Source organism: Mustela nivalis (assembly GCF_964662115.1).
Source record: "Mustela nivalis genome assembly, chromosome: 19".
In the NCBI taxonomy this organism is placed as follows: domain Eukaryota; kingdom Metazoa; phylum Chordata; class Mammalia; order Carnivora; family Mustelidae; genus Mustela; species Mustela nivalis.
In genome coordinates this window covers 22,064,487-22,086,921 of record NC_139038.1, presented here as the reverse complement: position 1 = coordinate 22,086,921, position 22,435 = coordinate 22,064,487, and the positions used below count along the sequence as shown (strand labels likewise).

Below are 22,435 nucleotides of genomic sequence, written 5' to 3'. Positions count from 1 at the left end.
CGGGGGGTGAAGGAGCCAGGGCTGAGGTCCCGGCTCAGACTCAGCTTCTTGTTAGTCACGTGACCCGGCGAGTCGGCTGAACGTCTCTGTAGGATGGGCCCAGAAAGAGGATCTTTCTCCTGGGTGAGGTTCCAGTGAGTTCGTGCACATAAATCACTTAGAACAGTGCCTGGCATGGGATAGGCATTATATAAACGTTAGCTATAAATACGAGCCAGGAGGTGCGCGAGGAGATGACAATGGAGAGAACCGGCGGGTAGGAGCAGTCCAGGAACACAGAAGCAGAGGCCCCCGGGAGAGCGGACCATGGCTCAGCAGGATTCTGGAAAATCCCAGCTGAAGGGTGGAGAAGAGAAAAGACGGAACGTTGCCCGAGGGAGAGCTGAGCGACAGATTTAAGGAGCAGAGCCTGGACCGCAAAGGCAGGGCTGAAGGCAAAAGCGGGTCCAAGATTCTGAGTCAAGCACTTACATAATACGCCAGGCGTTGGGTTAAGCTTTTTGCATACATTACCTTATTGAATACTCATAACTTGTTTAATACAACCGGAAGTAGGCACATGACCATCCTCATCTTGAAAATGTAGGAATGAGGGCTCAGCCAGGGTAAGCCCCTTATCTAAAGTCACACAGCTAATAAGTAGCGAAGCTGAGCTTCGAACCCAGGCAGGCCGGCTCCAAGCACACTCCTTTCTTTTCTTTATAAGATTGATTTATTTGAGAGAGAGAGAGAGAGAGAGAGCGTGAGCAGGAGGGGCAAAGGGAGAGGGAGAGAGAATCTCAAGCTGACTCACTGCTGAGCAAAGAGCCTGAGAAGGGACTCGACCCCAGGACCCTGGGATCTCGACCTGAGCCAAAGCAAGAGTCGGATGCTTAACTGACAGAGCCCCCCAGGCGCCCCAGAGTCACACTCTCAACATGCAAGACCACGAACCTGAGCCCAAACATTTCCCTCTGCCCTCATTCCCAAAGCACCGCTAAAAATGCAACCCCCCCCCCCAAAAAATTGTTTAAAAATAGGAGAACCCATTTCAGCCCAGAAGCCAGAGGAAGGTGCCATGTAAATGCTGAAAACTCTTCACATGTTTTTCAGTATCTGGAAACAGTGAGACTTGAACAGGCCTGGTTCTCCCAATTCAGAAGAATTAGAAGAGCAAAGCCTGATAATGAGGGTTGCTGACCAAACCCAAGAAGCCAAGGGGAGCCCTTGAATGTCTATGCAGCCCCTGAAAGCCAGAGGCACCTGATAATCATCAGAGTGATGAATGACCCCCTCTTAAAGCTTTCGGGAGAGGCCAGGGGCTGCCAGGGCCACAGCCCATCACACGGGACTTGGAGAGTGCTAGAACAGCAGACGGCAGGGGCAGCACCTACTTCCCTACACGGTAGGGTCCAGAGCTAGGGCAAGCCAGTCCTCCAGCAGGTTTCAAGCGCCATCCAACCGCCAGGGTCAAGGGAACTCTGCATACTTTTAAGGCTCTCCCGAAGTGGACTGCAGCTCCCTCTGTCCTCCCCAGAGAAGGCTCATTTGACTAAATCTACATTTTCTCTTCTCCCTTTAGAAGGACGGGGGTGGGGGGGCCACTGGGGGGCTCAATCTGTTAAGCGACTGCCTTCAGCATGATCCCAGGGTCCTAGAATCTCGCGAGCCCCACATCCGGCTCCCTGCTCGGCGGGGAGTCTGCTTCTCCCTCTCCCTCTGTGGCCTCTCTCTCTCTCTCTCTCTCTCTCTGTGTCTCTCTCTCTTTCTCTCAAGTAAATAAATAAAAAGTCTTAAAAGAAGAAGAAAAAGGAGGAGGAAGAGGAGGAGGAAGGTGGGAGAAACCTTCCAGACAGTTCACACCTACAAACGTAGAGGTTTTAACCTGTGGCGCACAGCACCCCAGTCCCCAAAGATGTGCTTGAAATACACCACAGTTGTCATTCTCAGGTTATCTGTCAACATCTAAATTTAGAAGATTCAGACTTCTCTTGAAAAATGAAAAAATCTGGGCTTTGGTCTTTTAAAAAAGCAGGAATTAAAACAAAAACAAAAGCAAAAACCGAACTGGAGTTGGGTAGAGGCTTCTCCTCCCAGAAGGGGCGCACACACCCCCCGGGCGGACACTCTGACTCACTTACTGATCTGCCAGCCCCCCACCATCCCCCGCTAGCTTGGAAGTTGGAAATCCTAATACATGAAAGGGAATGCGTCCTTCCAAAGTCAGGCGAGCCACAAACAGAACACTGAGGAAAGCCCAGGAGAAAGGAAAGAGAAGGTCTACTGGATAATTCTATTTGTGCAGACTTCAAAAGAAGGCACGCGGCTTTCCAAAGCCGTAGCACCATTTTACATCCCAGCAACGGTGCACGAGGGCTCCGACTTCTCCACATCTTCACCCACACGTGTTGCCTTTTGGGCTTGTTTTGCTAACAGTGACCCTGACCCGGTGTGAGGTGGCATCTCGTTGTGGGTTTGATTCACACTTCCCGACCATTAGTGACACTGGGCGGTTTTTGTTTTTCCATGCACCTGTGGACCAGTTGTAGGTCTTCTCTGGAGAAAAGTCTATTCAGGCCCTTCGCTCGTTGGAAGGGTCCTCGCAAAATTTAAAAAATAAAAAGGCTTCCCATCTGATCCAGCAGTCCTACTTCTGGATGCTTATCCAAAAGAAATGAAATCAGGATCTCGAAGGGCTATCTGCACCACATGTTCACAGCCGCGCTATTTCCAATGGCAGAGACGTAGACGCAGTCTGAGTGTCCATCAACAGACGGATGGACAAAGACAGTGTGGCATATACAGGCAATGGAATCTTTTTCAGGCTTTCAAAAAAAAAAAAAGGAAATACTAATATATGGAGTGCGGCTGACCTATGAGGACGTGATGAACTAAGCCAGACACGGAAAGACACATACTGCCTAATTCCACTCAGATGAGATGTCTAAAACGGTCACACTCATAGAATCAAAGATGGGAATGATGGTTGCCAGACACTGGGGAGAGAGGCGGGAGGGGGAGTCACCAATCAATGGGCATCAGGTTTCAGTTAAACAATACGAATAAACGCTAGAGGTCTGCACAATACCGTGCCTGTGGTCAGCAGTACTGTTTTGTGCTCTTAGAAGTGTGCTAAGCGGGGGGGTATCTTAGGGACGCAGCCAGCTGAGCGTCCAGCTCTTCACTCAGCTCAGGCTGTGATCTCAGGGTCATGAGATCGAGCCCCGCGTCGGGCTCTGCGCCCTGTGCGGGGTCAGCTTGGGATTCTCTCTCCCTCTCTCTCTGCGTCCCCCTCCCCTGCTCACGCTCTCACCCTCCAAATAAACAAATAAAGAAATAAAATATTTTAAAAAGTGTGTTACGAGGGTAGATCTTATGTTACGTGTTCTTTCTGAAAATATAATGAAATGAAACGAAATCAAAGAAAATGACAATAAATAGTTCAATGGAAGAAGGGAAAAAAAAAAAAGCCAGCAAACTCCTGCTGGCCTGGGTGGCTGGTCTGATGGAAGGTGTTGGGTTGGGGAACGTGGAAGGGAACTCAGAAGGACTTCTGGTTCCAGAGAAATGTTTGCTGTGTGGGACATTTTCCATGCACCATAAATGGTTTTCAAAAACTTTGTGACCCCTGCAGACTAGAACCAGCACCTTTCATTCCAAATTCTAAATGCTCAGACAGAATCTGATCGGTCCAGCTTAGGACAGACATCCACATGCATATGGAACAAACAGGGCCAAGGCTGTTGGGTCCCAGAGTTTCAGGGGGTGCATATCTGGAAAGGCAGTTCTCAGAGAAGAGGGTTGTCTGCTTTCGGGAGATGTGTCCAGGTGGACACAGATGAGGTTATGAGGCTGTCTGAGGTACTGAGTAAGAACATGGCCCTGGGGGCCAGACTGCCTGGGTTTGAATCCCGGCTCTACCATTCACAAGCCATGTGACCTGGGACAAGCCACTTAGTCTCTGAGTACCCCAGTTTCCTCATCTGTAAAATGGGTGTGATAACAATGGGATTATCGGGAGCGTGAGGAAGAATAAAGAGTGATTCTGTGTAAAGAGCTTAAAATAGAATTAGATCTATGAATGCCGGCTCTTGGATGTTACTGTATCTTAAATATACCGTATTGAGAGGCGCCTGGCTGGCTCCGTCAGAAGAGCGTGTGACTCTCGATCTTGCGATCGTGAGTTCGAGCCTCATGTTGGGTGTAGAGATGACAAAAAAAATAAAAAATAAAACTTAAAAAAATTAAAATTAAAATACTGCATTTAGACATCCTAGAATTCCAGGCCACTGGAGGTAGGGGGAGCCATTGGGAATGCAAAAAGTTAGAGACCAGAGGGAGACGAGAAATGAGGTCTCGGGACCAGAGCCTTTCACATCCCTGCAGGCTGCCTCTCTCCAGGGTCATCTGCCTTTTGATTTCTCTGCTTCCCCCAAGCCCGCAGGCTCCACAGGCTAAATCTCTGGGACATTGCCTTTATCAGGCTCGGAGGTTGGTCCGCCCCCCACCACAAGAAGCCAAAATAATCCATAAGACAGGACATCTGCAACTCATTCAAATCACGGCAGCCCCGCCCCTTCTGCACAGGAGAAACAGTTGGTTTCTGTTCTTGGGACGCTGCACATCATGGATTTGCTTCTTCCTCCACAGCGGGAAGCACTGTGCCTTTATGACAGCAAGACACAAAGGGGTATGGAGAAGCAATTCTTTCGGACCTCCCCATGGTGGCTTCTGCACGGTGCAAGCCTCGGCAGGCCCACGGCCAAGGGGAGCAGAGGGAGTGCGGGGCACTTGCTCCACGGTGATTGAAGAAGCACTCTTCATCACACGCCATCCTTGTATAAGACTCTCCCTCCAAGCAGCCCATGGGAGCTGTCTATGTATTTTCGTTTCGTGGCAAGCACGACGGAGGCATACCATACCAACAATAAGCCAGTTTCCAAAGGGAAACTCGCCCTCTAAGACCGGAGAGGACGATTGGTGGTGAGAATATTAGCGTGTTTTCTGTGTTAGGCATGGCACGAAGCCCTTACCGTGGGTTCACTCATTTGACCTTCCCTTGATCCTCTTTTTACAGATGAGGAAACTGAGGCAGAAGTCAGGTCACTGGCCCGAGATGATCTAGCCAGTAAGTCAGTGGCACCCACGGTCTTCAAACACAACCACTTGGGTTTCGCAGACGCACCACAATTCTGCCTTTCACTGGTTTCCGAAATCAGCTCCCCATCAGAATTACCTGAAGGACTTTAAAATGCCTACTTCCTGGCCCTTGTCTCCATTTTTTCAGGTAAAGTCTGGTTTTAGCAGGTTCCCCAAATACTCTGGAAGCCTGCTAAAACCAGACTTCAACCAAGCCCTCAAGCGACCTGTATTCTGCAAAGCACCATGTACAAACCCTGTTCTGCAAAGTACATCCATTTAGAAATCGCAGTGGCGGTGTGTTGTTTTGATGTGCCAAACCTCTCTGCTTCCTTTTTTTTTTTTTTTTTTAATTTTATTTTTAGTAGCAATGCCTCATTTTCCCTTTGAAAACCACCCCCCCCAACTGTGTTTACCATGTTTACGCTTGAAGGGAACAGCGTAAAGGCCCGAGCAAGGGCTACTTCAGTGACGTGAACTTGACCAAACAATCTTTTTTCTTCCAGAATGTGAATTTAAAACCAAAGAAAGACAAGAACCAGAATCGGATACAGCTGGCCTGATCATTCTGGTTTTCTCCCAATTCTCTAAAGTACATCATAGCTTTTCCAAAAAATTCCTTTCTAACTTGAGTTAACCAAAGCAGGCTTCCTTTGCACACAACCAAACACCACCAGTGAAAGAGACACCAATGTGGCAGAAACCCACATCTCGCCCAGATATCACCCATACGGCATCCATGGCAACTGATCTTTGCTCCACTGAGATGGGGAGTTAATATCCTTGGACAGCAACCCATCGGTTTGGGCTGCTCTTCTTTAGCCCGAACAGATGGTCCCCTGTTCTGATTCTGTCCTTTGAAGCTATATTAAAAAAAAAAAAAAAAACTATACAACAGCTCTTTGGATATTTAAATGGCCTCGGAGCTAGACAGAGCAACCCTCAGAGCACCTCCAAGCCCCCCTGTAAGGCGTTCTTTTGGCATTAGGTAACACACGCTCTGATGACCGAGCACTTCTGTTGTGAATGCAGACATCAGGGACTGCAATGTTACGTAATGTAAATAGAATGAATGTATCTTCCGCAGAAGGATGTGGTTTCCCACTGAGACAGGTGATAGATCAGACAGACATACTGCCTGCCTACCTGTCCTGTTAGACTGAATTACACCTGACGCTATTCATCCTTGTGAGATACAGATGGGTCTCCTTTGGGCCAGGTGATGGTGAGATCTTAACCATGATGCCAAGAGAGAGGCTGAACCCAAACTGTTGCTCCACTACCTGGAAGGAGCTAGTCAGGCTCAGAGCATTGGAGCTGAACTATAGGGTGACCCCCCCACCCTTGGTATTATGGGAGACGGAACAACCCAGGCTCTAAGAAGAGTGCAGTACATGGTTGTGTTGCTTTATCTGAGCCAAGGAGACCAGCCAATGCCATAGGAGGAGGCAGGCCTTCTCTCTAAAACGGGGCTGTCTTATTGCCCCCAGTGCAGAAGTGAGAAATGGGCAGAGCTGGCACTTCCCACCTTCTCTGGGGCCAGAGGTGAATCGGCCCAGGCTTCTCAGGGGCCAGCATCTTACCAGGAGCATCTGAAGATTCTCATTTGTGGATAAGCTGGCTCCCAGCTGGTGGGAGACCTTAGGTGTAACCACATCCAGAAGCAATGGAAACTTGCTGACAGTTCTACTCAAGCCATCATGCACATGTGATTTGAACTGAATTAAGTGGGAAGCCGGAGTCCACGCCAGAGGTGAAGTGGCACCCGAAACAGGCAAGACTGGAGAAACCAGTTAAAGAATACCGCAAAATCATCTCCAGAGCTCTGCAGGCAACAGTCTGGAATGAGACAGTGAGCAGAACTGACAAGTGGCCACCGAAGGATGTGGAGAAAACGTAGCCTTTTGTTTTGACACGTGTGTGTTTGTATGTTTTCTGATACAGCGCGCCATAGGCAATGCTTTGCTGTCTTCTTTTTCCACCAATATCTCATGACTTACATTTCCGTGTCAATAACATGTTAATTGCTGTGGCTTTTTATTGAAGTGTCCTTTGCCTATAATAAGGTACAGATTTGAAGCATACAGTTTCGTGAATTTTGGGAAAAATGTGAACACCGGTAAAGGCACCATGCCAGTCAAGATATAGAACATCTCCAGGTTTTAGCAGGCTGCCCAGATATTGTGACATTTTAATCACCGTGCAGCACCCAAATATGGATGTGTTTTACTTACATAAACCCTAACTGGCAGTCATTTAGGTAGTTTCGAAATTTTTGTTGGTATGAATACTGATGCAATGAATATCACTTTAGCTAACTAAATTTGCATAGCCTTAAATAATTTCTCAGCAAAAAAAATTGCTAGAATTGTAATTCTTGGGTCAAAAAGGATTAGGTTTAGTAATTATTAGGTCCAGGATGTCATTTAGGCTTTTGATACATATTGACAATTTTTCCTCGAGAAGGATTATACTGATTTTCACACTCACCAGGAATACATTAGAGTGCGTTTTTCCTCCTCTACATCCTGCGTATGCTTTCTGCTTGAATCCTATCTCTTTGGATAGTATTACTAAGACCATGTTTTACATTTATGTGTGTTTTTGCAGTATATCTTTGCCCATTTTATTTTTAACCTGTGTTTTAAGTTTCTCCTACACATTGCCTAGAATTATACGTTGTTTGTCCAATCTGATAGTCTTCAACTTTTAGTAGAGAATTTCAATCCCTTCACATTTGTTAGGTAACTGATATTATCCGCTGTCACGTCTACCATCTTAATTTATACTTCCCAGAGTTTATAATTCCTTGCTGCCTTACTTTCATCTTGGTCCTGATATTTTGTTAAACTGACCAAAGCTTTTGTTATTTTAAGTCCTAGATTGTTTCTTTCACTTTAAAAAAGTTTATTGGAGCCAATATGTCTATACCAAGAATTAAATAGTATTAAATGCCTTATTTAGCATTTGTTAATCTAGACTCATTGCTTACTATAGTATACTTTTTTTAATTGAAGTACGGTTGCCATAGTTTACTTTTTATGCCAACTTTATTAGGTTATGCTGGTAATTGTGATCAAGCTAAGCTTATAATAACAAGATGTGGTAGCTATTGATTTTGTCAGCCCATCAAAGCTTACCACCCCGCTCTTTCTTACAACAGACACTGCTCTCTGAGCCACAGGAATGTCATAGGAAGCAGGCCTGATAAACTGTAAGAGTTCATTCTCCCAACAACAAAGGACCAACCAATCAGAACCCTTCCCTGATTATGAATCCAGAAAGAAAGCCCACTTCCTCCGCTGGGATTTCCATTCTCCTTTGGGGTCAACGATCACCAAGTTGACAGACGTATTTATAGAGGTGTCCTATCTACAGTAGAAGCAAAGGAGGCAAGGACAAAGCAGGCAGGGTCCCCAGCAAGAAAGAGATGGCACACTCAACTTGAGAGAGTTTAGGGAGGTTTCATCAAAGGACCACTTGTTAAGACACAGGCATGGTGCTGGGAAGCCAGAGGGGGTAGTGCAGTAACTGGAGGTGAGTAAGAGCAAAGGGACAAGGGCAAAGAGTAGTTCCTGGGGGCGCCTGGGTGGCTCAGTGGGTTAAGCCGCTGCCTTTGGCTCGGGTCATGATCTCGGGGTCCTGGGATCAAGTCCCACATTGGGCTCTCTGCTCAGCGGGAAACCTGCTTCCCTCTCTCTCTCTCTCTGCCTGCCTCTCTGCCTACTTGTGATCTATCTCTGTCAAATCAATAAATAAAATCTTTAAAGAAAAAAAAAAAGAGTAGTTCCTGGAACCCAAGGAGAGAACCGTGCAGAAAACACTGTCTTTAGAGGAGCAACAATCTTTGGTCCAAGGGTAGAGCCAAGACGACCCATGATAAATCCCTAGACCACTCTCTCCTCACCTTCCAGTCTCCTACTAGACCCTCGTTACTAGGCTAGGCCCAACCAGAAGTCAGGGGGCTCATGGAACCCCAAATGGCACAGTCCATATAGGTCAGCCTCTCAGGGAGAAAACACAGCTGATTCAGAACGGCAAATATGACCGCTGGCACAGCTGATGAGGGCCAGGGCGGCAGAGTGCAAAACAGCCATGGCCTCCTCCAGCCCTGAATGAGTCTTTGTAGTAGGACTTTGTCGCGCCTCCTCTCAAGAGGGGAGGCCTATTTCTCCACCCCTGAATCTGATATTAGCCATAACCAGCGTGACACACTGAAGCCTGGAAGAACCCCTGTGCTTTGGGGATTTCCCTCTCCTGCTGTCCTTGGAACTGCAGGCCAGTGTGTGGATGTCCCAAGGCCAGCCTGGTGGAGGAAAAGGACCTCATGGAAGAAAAACAAAGTGCCCAAGCCAACAGGCTGCCAACTGTTGGTCATGCTAGTGAGTCTATCCTAGGCAATCCAGAACCAGCGAGGTCGCTGGCTGACCAAGACCCCTGACAAAGATCAGTCCAATAGACCCACATCAGAAGAATCACCCAAGTAGCCCAGAGAATCATGAGAAAAAACACAATGACCATTGCCTCAAGCTACTACATTTTGGGATGTTTTGTTACCCAGCAAAGCTAGCTGATAATTTGAACACACCTTGCAGGCTTCACAGCCTCTGTTCCGGTATCTGAGGCCCTTGTCCCTAAAGCTTATTCTATTCCCAATGTCCCTCCCATGAGCCAATCTGTCTTCCTATTGCTAATTTGAGTTGGACTTCTCTCACTTTCAATTAAAAAAAATTGTGAAGCTTTACTTTTTTTCTCTGTAGTCTGATATAGTTTAAAATGCACAGAAATCCTTCATTCCTCTCAAGTTTAAGACCATTTACCCACGAAGCCTATAATTTTGGGAGAAGAAAAGTTTCTTGGGCAATGTTCTCATTTCTTTTTTGGTTACTCGCCTATTCTGGTTTCCAATTTCTTCCTGCGACAAAATTGGCAAGTCAGAATTTCCTAGAAAATCATCCATTTCAACCAGATTTTCAAACACATTTTTATACATATTCATACATTATATATATATATGAAATATATATGTACTCTTTTTAATATGTACATTCTTTTTAAATCCTCTATTTTCCTTTTATTAAATCTTAAACATTTAGCTCATGATTTATCATTGTTAATATATTTCTTCATAAAGTAAGACTGGATTTAAAAACACAAACAGAAGGGGCGCCTGGCTGGCTCAGTTGGAAGAGTATGTGACTCTTGATCTCAGGGTCATGAGTTCAAGCCCCACACTGGGTGCAGGGATTAAAAAATGAATTTAAAAAAAATTTTTTTAAATCAAATAAAAACACAAAAGGATACCCTCTGCATCAGTGTGCATCATCTTTAACTGCCCTGACCCAGTGACGTAATCGGGAGGTCACAGGGTCTAAAATGGGCTTTATTCTGCATCTTGACTATAAACAATAAGAAATCATTGCTAAAACCATAAAACATTGAAGAAAGTGTCTTTAGACAAAGCAGCTAAAGAGTCCTTTTGTAATTTCCGTACTGCTGGCACAGAGCCCTTGCTCAAAAAAATTAGCTCTTATCATTGGCTATTATTCCTTGGCAGGTCACAAGGTATATCCTGCATCTCTTCTTCAGTAGGAAAGACTCATCCAGGTACTAATAATAATTCAGAAATCATTTGCTGAGTGCCTTTTTTTTGGGGGGGGGGACCCAGACACTATTCTGGATGTGACTCAAGCAGTCTCTCATTGAATATCCACTGAAGAAAGAAAAGAAAAAAAAAGAAGAAGAAGAAGAACTATGATGTAGGTATTATTTCCCCCATTTTAAAGAGATGAACTACGGATCACAAAACTTGAATTATTTTCCCCAGATCCCTGGAGCAGTAAGTAAATGAGAGCAATGGAATTTGACACCAAGGTTTTCTGGCTCCAAAGTCCAGGCTCTTCTCTCAGACTTGGAGGTTGTGTGTCAAGTCCCGGAAATGGAGACAGCAATTACCTCAGGAGGGCATGCTCGGGGCAGAGGACTGTAGACAATTATCAGCACATTCAAGATTCGGGGATCGAGAGAGTAATCGAAAGGCCCTCAACTACTCGTACCAAGGGCTTCCTGTGTGGCGGGCCCTGGGCTAAGCACTTTCACGCAATGTCTTTTTCATCTGCTTGCTGTTGATGCTGTTGTGTTTGTTGTTCACTCTTTTCATTTTAAGAGTATTTTTTAAAAATATATTACAACAAACCTATACGGCTGGTGCTAATATCCTAGTTTACAGTGAAGGAAACTGAGACACAGAGAAGGAAAATGATCCACCTGAGGTCCCCTCATGAGTAACTTCCAGAGTCAGGACCTGACTTCACCTATGTCTGACTATAGAGCCCACAGTCCCAACCACCAATGTCTTTGGACATGATCAAGAAATTGCCTAGCTTCCCATTTGTAGCTGGAGATGGTGAAGTCATACAGGAACACGGGGGAGGGGAAAAATGAGATGTGTCCTCCTGCGAGGTTGGCTAGGACTCCCCGAAACCCCGAACTGACATCTGTGGGTTTTTTATGAAGTCCAGCGGGATGGTCCCCAGGAATTCTGTTCTACCACTCAGGTCAACAGGATCTCAGGAGACTGACCAGAGACTCTTCCCCTATCACCCCATGAAGAGTGGAGTCTTATTTCTTTCCCCCTTGAATCTGAGCTTAGCCATTGGACTACTTTGTCCAGCGGGACATTATCAAACACGGTATGTGTTTGGGACACATTCTCTTGCTCTTCTCGGAGCCCTGAAACCACCATGTGAACAAGCCAGAGTGAGCCAGGAGAAGGATGACAGGTTATGTGGAGGAGAATCAAAGGCCCAGGCTGACAAGCTGCTCACTGCCAGTCATGTGAGTGGGGCCATCATAGATCATCCCCCAGACACAGCCGAGAACCCCTTAATTTTGTGCCCAGGGCAAGTATCTCGCTTGACTCACTCTAGTTCTGGCCCCAAGACACAAGTCCCCTTTTCGCGTTCTGAGAAGATCTCTTGGAAGACTGTGTTTGTGGGTAGTACTTTAAATGCTGGGTAACTAGAATGGCATGTCTATGGAGGTACAGAGACTTGGTCTCTCTACAGGGTCCACGAGACAGCAGAATTGAGAGTTTCCAGCCAGGGAAGACCAAGACCATGCCTGCAGATGACCAGAAGTTAACACCCAAGAACTCTGCCATATCTTAAGGTCCTCCATTTGCCCAATGCCTCTATGTATTGTCTATTCTCATTTGCATGGATTGGTTGGGTCAGTAGTTGAAGTCACTGAAGTCACGTGGCCTGATACGCCTAATGGGGACCTCTCTGTAGAAAAACACCCAACTACACAAAGTTCTACTAATGTCCAGAATATTCCCTGGCTCAGACGGGGCTTTGAAGAGCAGAGGGGTAGAAGATGGAGCCTAGCATGTTCTCTTTGCATAGATAGAGACCGTGCCTGCCTGCTCCATGAGTTCGTTCGCACACCGGTTCCTCCAAGGTCACCCAGGAGGAGGGCAACCCTCCATGACTGCAGGAGTCTCACCGGCAGCCAAGCAAGAGCCTGGCCAGGTTGGTGAGCAGGTGTGGCCAGATCTTTAATCACGTCACCAGCCATGGACAGGAAAAGGTCAATGAACTGAGTCAAGCCAGTTGAGGAGTCTGGACAAATTCATCATCGTTGGTGCCAGCTGACCTTCTTGGAACTGTGTCCAGAGTTAGAATCATTCCAAGTCGGCTGCCAAATCCTATGCATGCTGGCTGCAGGGAGTACTGCCTTCCCTCCCCAGCCTCGACGCAATGAATGGCAGGGCTGCTCCATTCATACAGACAGGGGTCTCCTACCGCTCATGGAGCCTACGCACTCCTCAGAAGGCCTGCCAAGTGGCAGGCAGAAGGCCTGCTAATTCTTCAGACTTACGTGGTAGCCATCTGTCCTTGCCACCTGCCCAACATATATTCCCTGTTCATCATTATCACCGCCATCATCATCCTCAAATGCTTGGCTCTTGCCATGAACCCACTGGGCCCTCCTAACAAGGCTAGAAGATGGGAACGATGATTTTATCCATTTTTCAGCAGAAGGATCTCAGGCACAGAGAGTTAAGTACTTTGCTTTTGCCCAAGGTCACACATATCAGAACCTAGGCAAGCTGGCGCCATCCACAGTCCACGATTTTAGCCAGTACACTCTGCTTCCCTAGTTCTCTGAGGGACCATGCCTCCCTGACTCTTAAAATCATGGGGTGGTCACGCGGGGTTTCCTCGCCAGGGCGTAGGCACCTGACCAGACCTGGCCAATCAGAGCAACCATCCCTCTGGCTCCAGGTAAAGCGCAGTATGATGATATGTTAGCTCTGGTCATGGAGGAGACAGAAGACCATAGGTATCTCAGGCATCACCCTCCCTTAGGAGCAAAGCAAGCCTTCCTAAAACTGAAACCAAGACAGGAAGCCTAGCCAAGGAAGGGAGGAAGTAAGTTCAGCACCTCGATTCACTGTGTCTGAGGCCAGTCTACCCTCGGGCTTTTCAGCTTCCGGGACCAAAAGTTTCCCTTTCCTCATAAACCAGGCTGAGTGGAGTTTCTATCTCCGGTAACACAAAAAGCCAATGAACCTAGACCAGATACAGGAAACACCGTCCTCTTGGCTGCCGTATGAGACTCAAGTCTCAGGCTGCAGGAACCTTCAGAGCTCTATAATGGAGCCAGCCTGTCCCCCCAAACCTCCCTGCCTATTTTCCTGGGGATGAGAGACAGAATTACACTAAAAGGGCCATGAAGCGTGGTCTCAGAGAACACGGTGAACAGCCCCATCTTCATCTCTGCAGACAAATCTGGAAGGGCTTTCATCATTCATGCTCCATGGGATCCTTAAACCCAAGTACCAGTTTCCAAGCAAAGGGACTGTCGTCCAAGCTCCAGAGTGTCCGTGTTGCTAGGATGACAGTTATATCCCTGATTTGCAGTGAAAGGGCAGATGACCACTTACAGAAGGACAACAACAGTCCACAAATGCAATGACAGAAGGCAGTCACCACTCACTTCTGGCAAGCTGTCCGCTGTCATGTCTAAGTGGGTAAGGACAGGACCAGTAATGAAGACCATGCCAATGCGGAAAATTCCAGAAAGGTGAGCCAAAGCAGGAACAAAATCAGAGAACCAGGAGTGAGAGCTGCACATGGAGTCTGCTGAACGCAGCTCATCACTGAGACAAGGGAGGAGCGTGCATGGTGGAAAGGTCTACCAGGGCAGTTTCAGCAACGTGGACAAGAGTACCCCCCAAAAATGAGACTTTACCAAGAGGAGCTTCTTATCTCACATATGCAGTCTGGGTATAAGAGAACTCACAGCGGGCTCAGCAGCTCACCAATGTCATCAATGACTCGGGTTCTTTCGACTCTTCCACTCTGCCATGCTCAGGAGGCAAGTACATCTCCCTCATTAACACAAAAGTGCTGCTACAACCCCATCCATTGCATCCTCACACAAAAATACCCAACAGAGAAAAAAAAAAATACCCAACAGGAAAAAGGAAGGGATGTCCACCCTCGTCAGAAAGGAAAGTCTTTCTTGAAAGCTCTGCGCAGACTTCCCCCAAGGTCCCCCTGAGTAGGACTGGGTCACATGATCATTCACTAACTACAGGGGAGCCTGGGATGCAAGTATCAGGCATTTCCAGCTTTTAGCATGAGAGGCGGCCTCTGCCAGAAATAAGAGAGCAAGGGCCAGGAATGGCTATTGAGGAGGTAATCAAAAATGTACCACAAGCTTTGGACAAACTTAAACCAAGGCTTTTGCCATATCCTTATAGAACCCATGGGGTCATTCACTTAAGAGTTTCCTTAAACCGGGGCACCTGGGTGGTTCAGTGGGTTAAAGCCTCTGCCTTTGGTTCAGATCATGATCCCAGGGTCCTGGGATCGAGTCCCAAATCAGGCTCTCTGCTTGGCTTCCTTCCTCTGCCTGCCTCTCTGCCTATTTGTGATCTCTCTCTGTCAAATAAATCAATAAAATCTTAAAAAAAAAAAGAGTTTCCTTAAACCAATTTATCTTTTGTTTAACCTGACTTTTACTTGGGTAGGAAATTTTCTTTCTCTACCATAAGTTCAAAACCTACTAGAAAATCTACTAGATACATTTTCTAATCCATATTAAAGTAAGTTCATACTGATTAAAATAAAATTTATTTGCCTGTTTTACCCAGAAGGATCCCCTGCCCCACCAACAGTAGCCAGGCTTTGGGATTCATGGCAGCAGGATAAACCCATTTTCCTCCTAATTCTTGGGCCCTGGTATCAAGAATTTGCTAACAAAGAGCTGTAAAGTGCATCTTAAGGTACCACCCTAACTACCTTGTAAGAACAGCAGGACCAATTTAGCATCTCACCACCACTCTCCATGCCCCTGCCGTAAAGATGAAGACATTTAGCAATATCACGGTAGGGGAAGCAGCTGGTTTGCCCTACTGTCCAACCCCGCTCCCAAAATGTTTTGTTTTGTCCTTCCTGTTAAAATGAAAAAAGTTGCAGAGGCTATAGGGACCACCCCATGTTTTGGAATATGAACAGCCCCCCCATTTTGGGGTGGGGGTCTAAGCACAGCCTTCTTTACCCAAAAGGATGCCCTGACCGTGGCTGGAGAGAGGGGACGAGCACCCGATACTTACATCAGAGGCTGGGCCTTTGTCGGCACCTGGGCAGGAGAAGGTGACGAATTCATGGCACCGCTTGTGCACGACGAAACAGCAGACTGCAAAAGAGAAAAGAAGGGTAGGAAGTTGGGGGGGGGGGGCAGGGGCAAGTGGGGAAGAGAGGGAACGGGGGGGGGGGGGAATCATTACACCTGGACTTCACAACAAGAAAGGTCTTACAGCAGAATGAACAATGGCTTCAGCTTCCCCATCTTGCCCTTTGCAGCAACCACTCTGCTGTGGCATCCTACAAATCCGTTCAACTTCTAAAGGTAACCCGGGTTCAGAAGATCACAAATGCTCAAAATTCCACCCCCTCCCCAAAGATCCCTTCAGCTGTCAGGTCTTGTGCTGGTTTTGAAACAGGATGTGGTTTCTTAGATCGGCATGAAATAGTAGCCGGCTTGGGTTTAGGTCCAGAATGCACAAGGAGTGCATATATTTAAACACTAGAATCATGCTCAGAGAGACATGCATGATACGAGGGGCCAGGCAGAAAATCAGAGCGAGCAGGCATGGCAGACCTGTGGCCCTCTCTCACCCAGAAGCAATGCCAAAGGACTGCAAGAGTGGAGGAAAAACCTGCAGTGTGTCTTTGTTACTCAAGTAGTTTGCAACCAAATACACCCATACATATATTTGAACGTCAATGAGTTAGAGGCAGCTAGAATATGGCTCCCCCACCTGGCGGGGGGCGGGGGGTGGGGTGGGGGATTCTACCGCTTGGGGGGAGGGGAGGTCAGAGACTATATATATAAATACATATATATATATATATATATATATATATATATATATATATATATATATATATATAAGGCTTTATTTATTTATTTGACAGAGAGAGAGATCACAAGTAGGCAGAGCAGCAGGCAGAGAGAGAAGGGGAAGCAGGCTGCCCGTTGAGCAGAGAGCCCAATCCGATGTGGGGCTCGATCCCAGGACCCTGAGATCATGACCTGAGCTGAAGGCAGAGGCCTAACCTACTGAGCCACCCAGGCGCCCCAGTCAGAGACTATATTAAATCTACTTTCACTAAATCTAATTGGTGGGATCCTAGAGGATCCCATGCTGTAGAACCACACAACCAACTCAGGATCTTTCCAAAGAACATTCTCAGCAAATGAAAACAGGCCCGGAAAGCTCAAGACGACGTCTCAAGAGACAAGGGACCTGGGCAACATCACAAGAAGACTCGACCTGCCTACCGATCAAAGTACCAGGAAGTACTCCGCCACCTACGAGGTACTCTTGCTGAAGTAATCAAACCCGAATCGGTGCAAGCCTTTTGATCCAATTGCCAATTTACAGAAAATGCAAGTGACAGAGGCATGTGTTAAATGACATCACAGGGAAGCAATCAGAAAAAAAGAAATTTTTTTTTAATACACAGCAATGCTCCCTCCTCTGTTGCCCCTCTCCCTGCTCAAACGTGTGCTCACGCACACTCTCTCTCTTAAATAAATAAGTAAAATCTTAAAAAAAATAATTTGGGGAGGCATGTATGTGGCTTGGTTGGTTGGGTGGTTGAGCATCTGACTCTTGATCTCAGCTCAGGTCTTGATCTCAGGGGCGTGAGGGTAAGCCCTGCATTAGGCTCCACACTGGGCATGGAGCCCACTTAAAAAAAAAATTCAGTATGACAAGAAGGAGAAAGGGAGGATTATAGCTGGAATAAAAACTAGTCATGACTGATCATTACTTGAACCCGAGTGATGGACACATGAGGATTATTACGCTAAGCTATCTACCTTAATAAATGTTTGGTATTTTCCACAATACAAAAATTCTTAAGTTCCCATGTTTGGAAACCAAGAAGAGGTCCAAAGGGGCCAATTTCTTTTGCCTTTGCTTACTCCCCTTTCTGTTTTAATAGCTACTGCATTTTATAAGTCATATATGCTTTGTAAAAAGATATTTGTGTTGGGGCACCTGGGTGGCTCAGTGGGTTAAAGCCTCTGCCTTCGGCTCAGGTCATGATCTCAGGGTCCTGCGATCAAGTCCCACATCGGGCTCTCTGCTCGGCAGGGAGCCTGCTTCCTCCTCTCTCTCTCTCTCTGCTGGCCTCTCTGTCTACTTGTGATCTCTATCTGTCAAATAAATAAATAAAACCTTTTAAGAAAAAGATTATTTTTGTCAAATCGTGAACGTGTGTCCGTGTGTGTGTGTCCCTCTGTTCCTATAGATCTATGAATCTTGAGAGAAATTTATGAACAGTGGTCAACAGAAGCCAGTGTTGATTATCTCTTGGCAGTAGGATTGCCGATCATGTGAACCAGACCGATGACATCTGGACAAATCTGCCACAATGACAACTCTGTGACCTGAAGTCTTCTTGAACACCATCTCTAGCCTTGTTCGTTCTTTCTTGTCTAAACACAACCTCAAGTACATCACTGGAACATAATGTCCTTGATGTGCTCTGGAGATATGGCTATGACACACAACTATCCTTGAGCATCTCCAAGATGTAATACCAACACGGACTCCCCAGCTTCTGGGGCCATAAAAACAAGTCCTATGGAGGGGTGGAGGCGAGGTAGAGATCTACTTGTTTTGCAGCCACACACTTGTTTTGCTTCTGTCCTTAAGTCACCTGACTAAATCATTTCTTGTCAAACTGGACTTGGCCTTGTTCTTTGGAGGTCATTTTGCATAGAGCTCCCTTTCACAGAATACCCATCATTTTCACTTATGACCTTACATTTTTCTACATCATTCAAAACGTTTACCAGGAGCATAGACTAGTTACATAATCACCTAAAACAACCCTACTCCCATTTTGAAACAAAATCAAGAGTCAAAGGTAAACACGGGTCAGGGGATGAAAAATATTACTGCCCAGTTTGGAAACTCGGGGGTTGGATGGGGAACCGAATGGGCATGGCTAAAGAAGAACTTGGCAAACTGGAAGTCTAAATTGAGGGACTGTCCCAGAATTCCCCAAAACGGGTGGGAAGGAATCAAAGAAATGCTGCAAAACCTGTACAAGAGAGCCAAAAATGTAATACCCATCTAAAGAGATTCAAGAGAGAAGAGTGAAGGTGTAATCAAAGGAAACAGAAAAAGGAAACTCCCCGAAGCTGAAGAAGAATTTGAGTCATTAAACTCTATGAAATTATCAAGCATCCATAGGAATGAAGGAAGAAAAGAGTGAGGGTGAGGGTATCTGAGATCATTCCAACATGTCCAGCAGGGGCAGGAAGAGGACAGAGGGAAGATTACCAGCAACCGAACAAAAATAGTTTTTTTTAATTATTTTTATTAACATATCATGTATTATTTGCCCCAGGGGTACAGGTTGGTGAATTGTCAGGCTTACACATTTCACAGCACTCACCATGGCCCGTACCCTCCCCAGTGTCCATAACCCAACCACCCTTTCCCTACCCCCAGAAACCCTCAGTTTGTTTTGTGAGATGCAGAGTCTCTTATGGTTTGTCTCCCTCCCAATCCCATCTTGTTTCATTCTTTCCTTCCCTATCCCCAACAAATTCCTCATATTCCTCTCAAATTCCTCATATCAGGGAGATCATATGATAATTGTCTCTCTCTGATTGACTTATTCCACTCACCATAATACCCTCTATCTCCATCCACGTCGTTGCAAATGGCAAGATTTCATTCCTTTTGATGGCTGCATAGTTTTCCATTGTATATATAAGAACAAAAATAATTTGGCATCAGATTTCTCCTCTGCAGTTCTGAATTCTAGAATATGATAAAGCAGTATCTTCAAAGGTTTAGGAAAAGTCATTCTGACCTAAAACCTCATACAAAGCCAAACTGATATTCCAGAGAAGGTCCAGAGTAAAGACATTTCCAAAATACAAGGACTTAAAAAACTTACTTCCCACAAAAGAAGTGCTCGAGTATATACACCTCGCAAAACAATAACCAAAACAAATGAAAAGAGGTAGAAACAAAAGTGGTGAAAGAAAGGACAAGAAAACAAAGAGGGAGGGGTGCCAGGCTGACTCAGTTGGTAAGCGCGCAGATTCTGGATCTCTGGGTTGTGAGTTCGAGTCCCATGCTAGGTGTAGAGATTACTTTAAAAATTAAAAAACTTTAATACACACAGGCACACACACACACACACACACACACACACACACACACAGGGAGAGGAGAGGGGGAAGAAACTAAGTCATAAGAAATGGGGGTGGGAGAAGGTCCAAAGCATGGAGATGCACTAAGAGTCTTGTCTCATTCCTCAAGAGGTTCTAGATATTGAGAAACCCCATGTAAGGCATTTTAAGTTTGAATATGCGTGTTAACCATTGAGAACAAAAAGGGCACCTAGGGGGCACCTGGGTGGCTCAGTGGGTTAAGCCTCTGCCTTCGGCTCAGGTCCATGATCTCAGGGTCCCCTCATCGGGCTCTCTGCTCAGCAGGGAGCACATGCCCTTCCCACATGCCCCAATTTCATATAAATATTATTCTTTTCTTTTTCTACATGACTTGCACTTTAAATCCTTTAATCCATCTGTAATTTCATGCCACCTGATGTGCACTGGGAATCTGCTTTGCCACTTTTTTTTTTCCCAAATAGGTAATCAATTGTCCCAATACATTTTATTGAATAACCAGTCCCTTCCCCACTGATCTCAAATGCCAACTTTATTATACCCTAAATAATTATATACGCTGGGGTCTGTCTTTGGGCCTTCTGTTCTGTTCCACTGCTCTGTCTTGGAGTACGGCAATATGGGTTTTAATTATAGTCGCTTTAGAATATGTTATATCTTGGCAGGGCAAGTCCTCTCTCATTATCCTTACTTTCAACATTTTCTTGGCAATCACTGCGTGTTTATTCTTCCAAGTGAACTCTAGAATCGGTTTACAAGGCTTTTAAAAATACCAGTGGAATTCTTATTGGAATTACGTTTAGTCAAGCCCCCAGCCCAAGCCTTACTGACAAAGAAACACTCACCGGAACATTGCCTGAAATTGTCTCAAACTTAGAAATTAAATTCCAGACAGCTGACACGTTCACCACGAGTCTTTCTCTGAGGAATAGGGTGTCCCCTTGTTAAAAATCTGACTTCATGTCTCCCGGCCAAGTCTTTGATTTTCTCTATACATATCTCACTCAGTATTAGAGGAGGGAACCTTTTTTTAGGTGATTGTGATTTGGACATTTGTCTCCCATTTTGTTTTCCAACTGGTGGTGGCTGACACATAGAGAAGCAATATACTTATTTTGTACACTTTTTTTTATTTCTTAATAGGTTTTGGTGGGCTTCTGATTGCTTTCCTTGAGTTTTCCAGGTGGAGAATCACCTTAGTTCCATTTACAATATTTTTCCTTTACCCTCTCTGATAGATAAGCCTCGTTTCTCTCCTCATCTTCTTCCCTCTTCTCCTGTTTCCATGTCGGTAACTTTCAGAACACTGTGGAACAAAAGGGAGCAAAACAAGTCCATTCTGAGCTTTTCGCAGCTTGACTCCTGCTTCACTCTTCTCAAACTAACTCTTGCCATTGTTATTTGCCTTGGAAACCGTCCATGGTGTTCTTCTCAATATGTGTACCCCGTGCGTGCTCACCTGGGATGATGAAATATCCCTTCTCATCCCTTCCTCACCGTGTATTGTTAGGGAGTCTCGCTTTTTTTTTTTCCAGAGGTTTGTCTTGTCCCCTTCGTCGTCTGTTCTATTATTCTACCATTAGATAGTCTTTTTTTTTTTTTAAGTAGGCTCCACAGCCAGTGTGGAGCCCAACACAGGGCCTAAACTCATGGCCCTGAGATCAAGACCTGAGCTGAGATCAAGAGTCAAAAACTTGGGGCACCTGGGTAGGTCAGTGGGTTCAGCCTCTGCCCTCAGCTCAGGTCATGACCCCAGGGTCCTGGGATCGAACAGCCCCGCATTGAGCCCCGCATCGGGCTCTCTGCTCAGCCGGGAGCCTGCTTCCCTTCCTCTCTCTCTGCCTGCCTGCCTGTCTGTCCAATAAATCAATAAAATCTTTAAAAAAAAAAAAAAGTCAGAAACTTAGCTGACTTGAGCCACCCAGACATCCCCTTTTCTACCATTAAATACATGGATATATTTCTCAGTTCAACTGCAGTTTTTTTTTACCCCTACATTATTCATTGCTATTTGTACTTTTATTTGTCCCGCTTAGTTTAATTGTACTATTTACTCATATTGTACGTGTATGACTTCCTGGTTAGGAGTATGAATTTGGGAGTCAGACGGCCTGGCTTGGATCCTGCAACATTTGCAAACCGTAATACTCAGGTGCATTCCCTTTTCCCCTGTGCCTCAGTTTCTTCTCTGGAAAATGAGGGTGATAACAAAGCATCCATATCATAGGGAAGTTGTCGGAATTAAATGAGTTAATCCAGGCTCGGAACTGTGCCTGGCACGTCCTGAGTATTCAACGAAGGCCTGCTGCTACTTACTGTTCTTTCTCAAGCGCCTTGAATGAACTGCTCAGTTCACGTATTCCCACCCTTCTTCATGAAAAATTAAAGATCTTACGGGCACCCGGGTGGCTCAGTGGGTTAAGCAGCTGCCTTTGGTTCAGGTCATGATCCCGGGGTCCTGGGATCAAGCCCCACATCGGGCTCTCTGCTCAGTGGGGAGCTGCTTCTCCCTCTGCCTCTCCTCTTCCTCCCCCCTAGCTTGTGCCCTCTCTCTCACTCCCTCTCTCAAACAAATAAA

General features: G+C 46.0%; 1 protein-coding gene across 4 annotated transcripts in view; it reads right to left on the bottom strand.

Moving 5' to 3' along the window:
• The window catches only part of PRKCB (protein kinase C beta), a 322,427-nt gene that overhangs the window by 170,625 nt on the left and 129,367 nt on the right, over positions 1 to 22,435 (bottom strand). For all 4 annotated transcript variants that reach the window (XM_082714812.1, XM_082714813.1, XM_082714811.1 and 1 more), the window contains exon 3: positions 15,746 to 15,828. In XM_082714812.1, the coding sequence (XP_082570938.1) occupies positions 15,746 to 15,828 (83 nt within the window). The remainder of the gene's footprint in view (positions 1 to 15,745; positions 15,829 to 22,435) is intronic.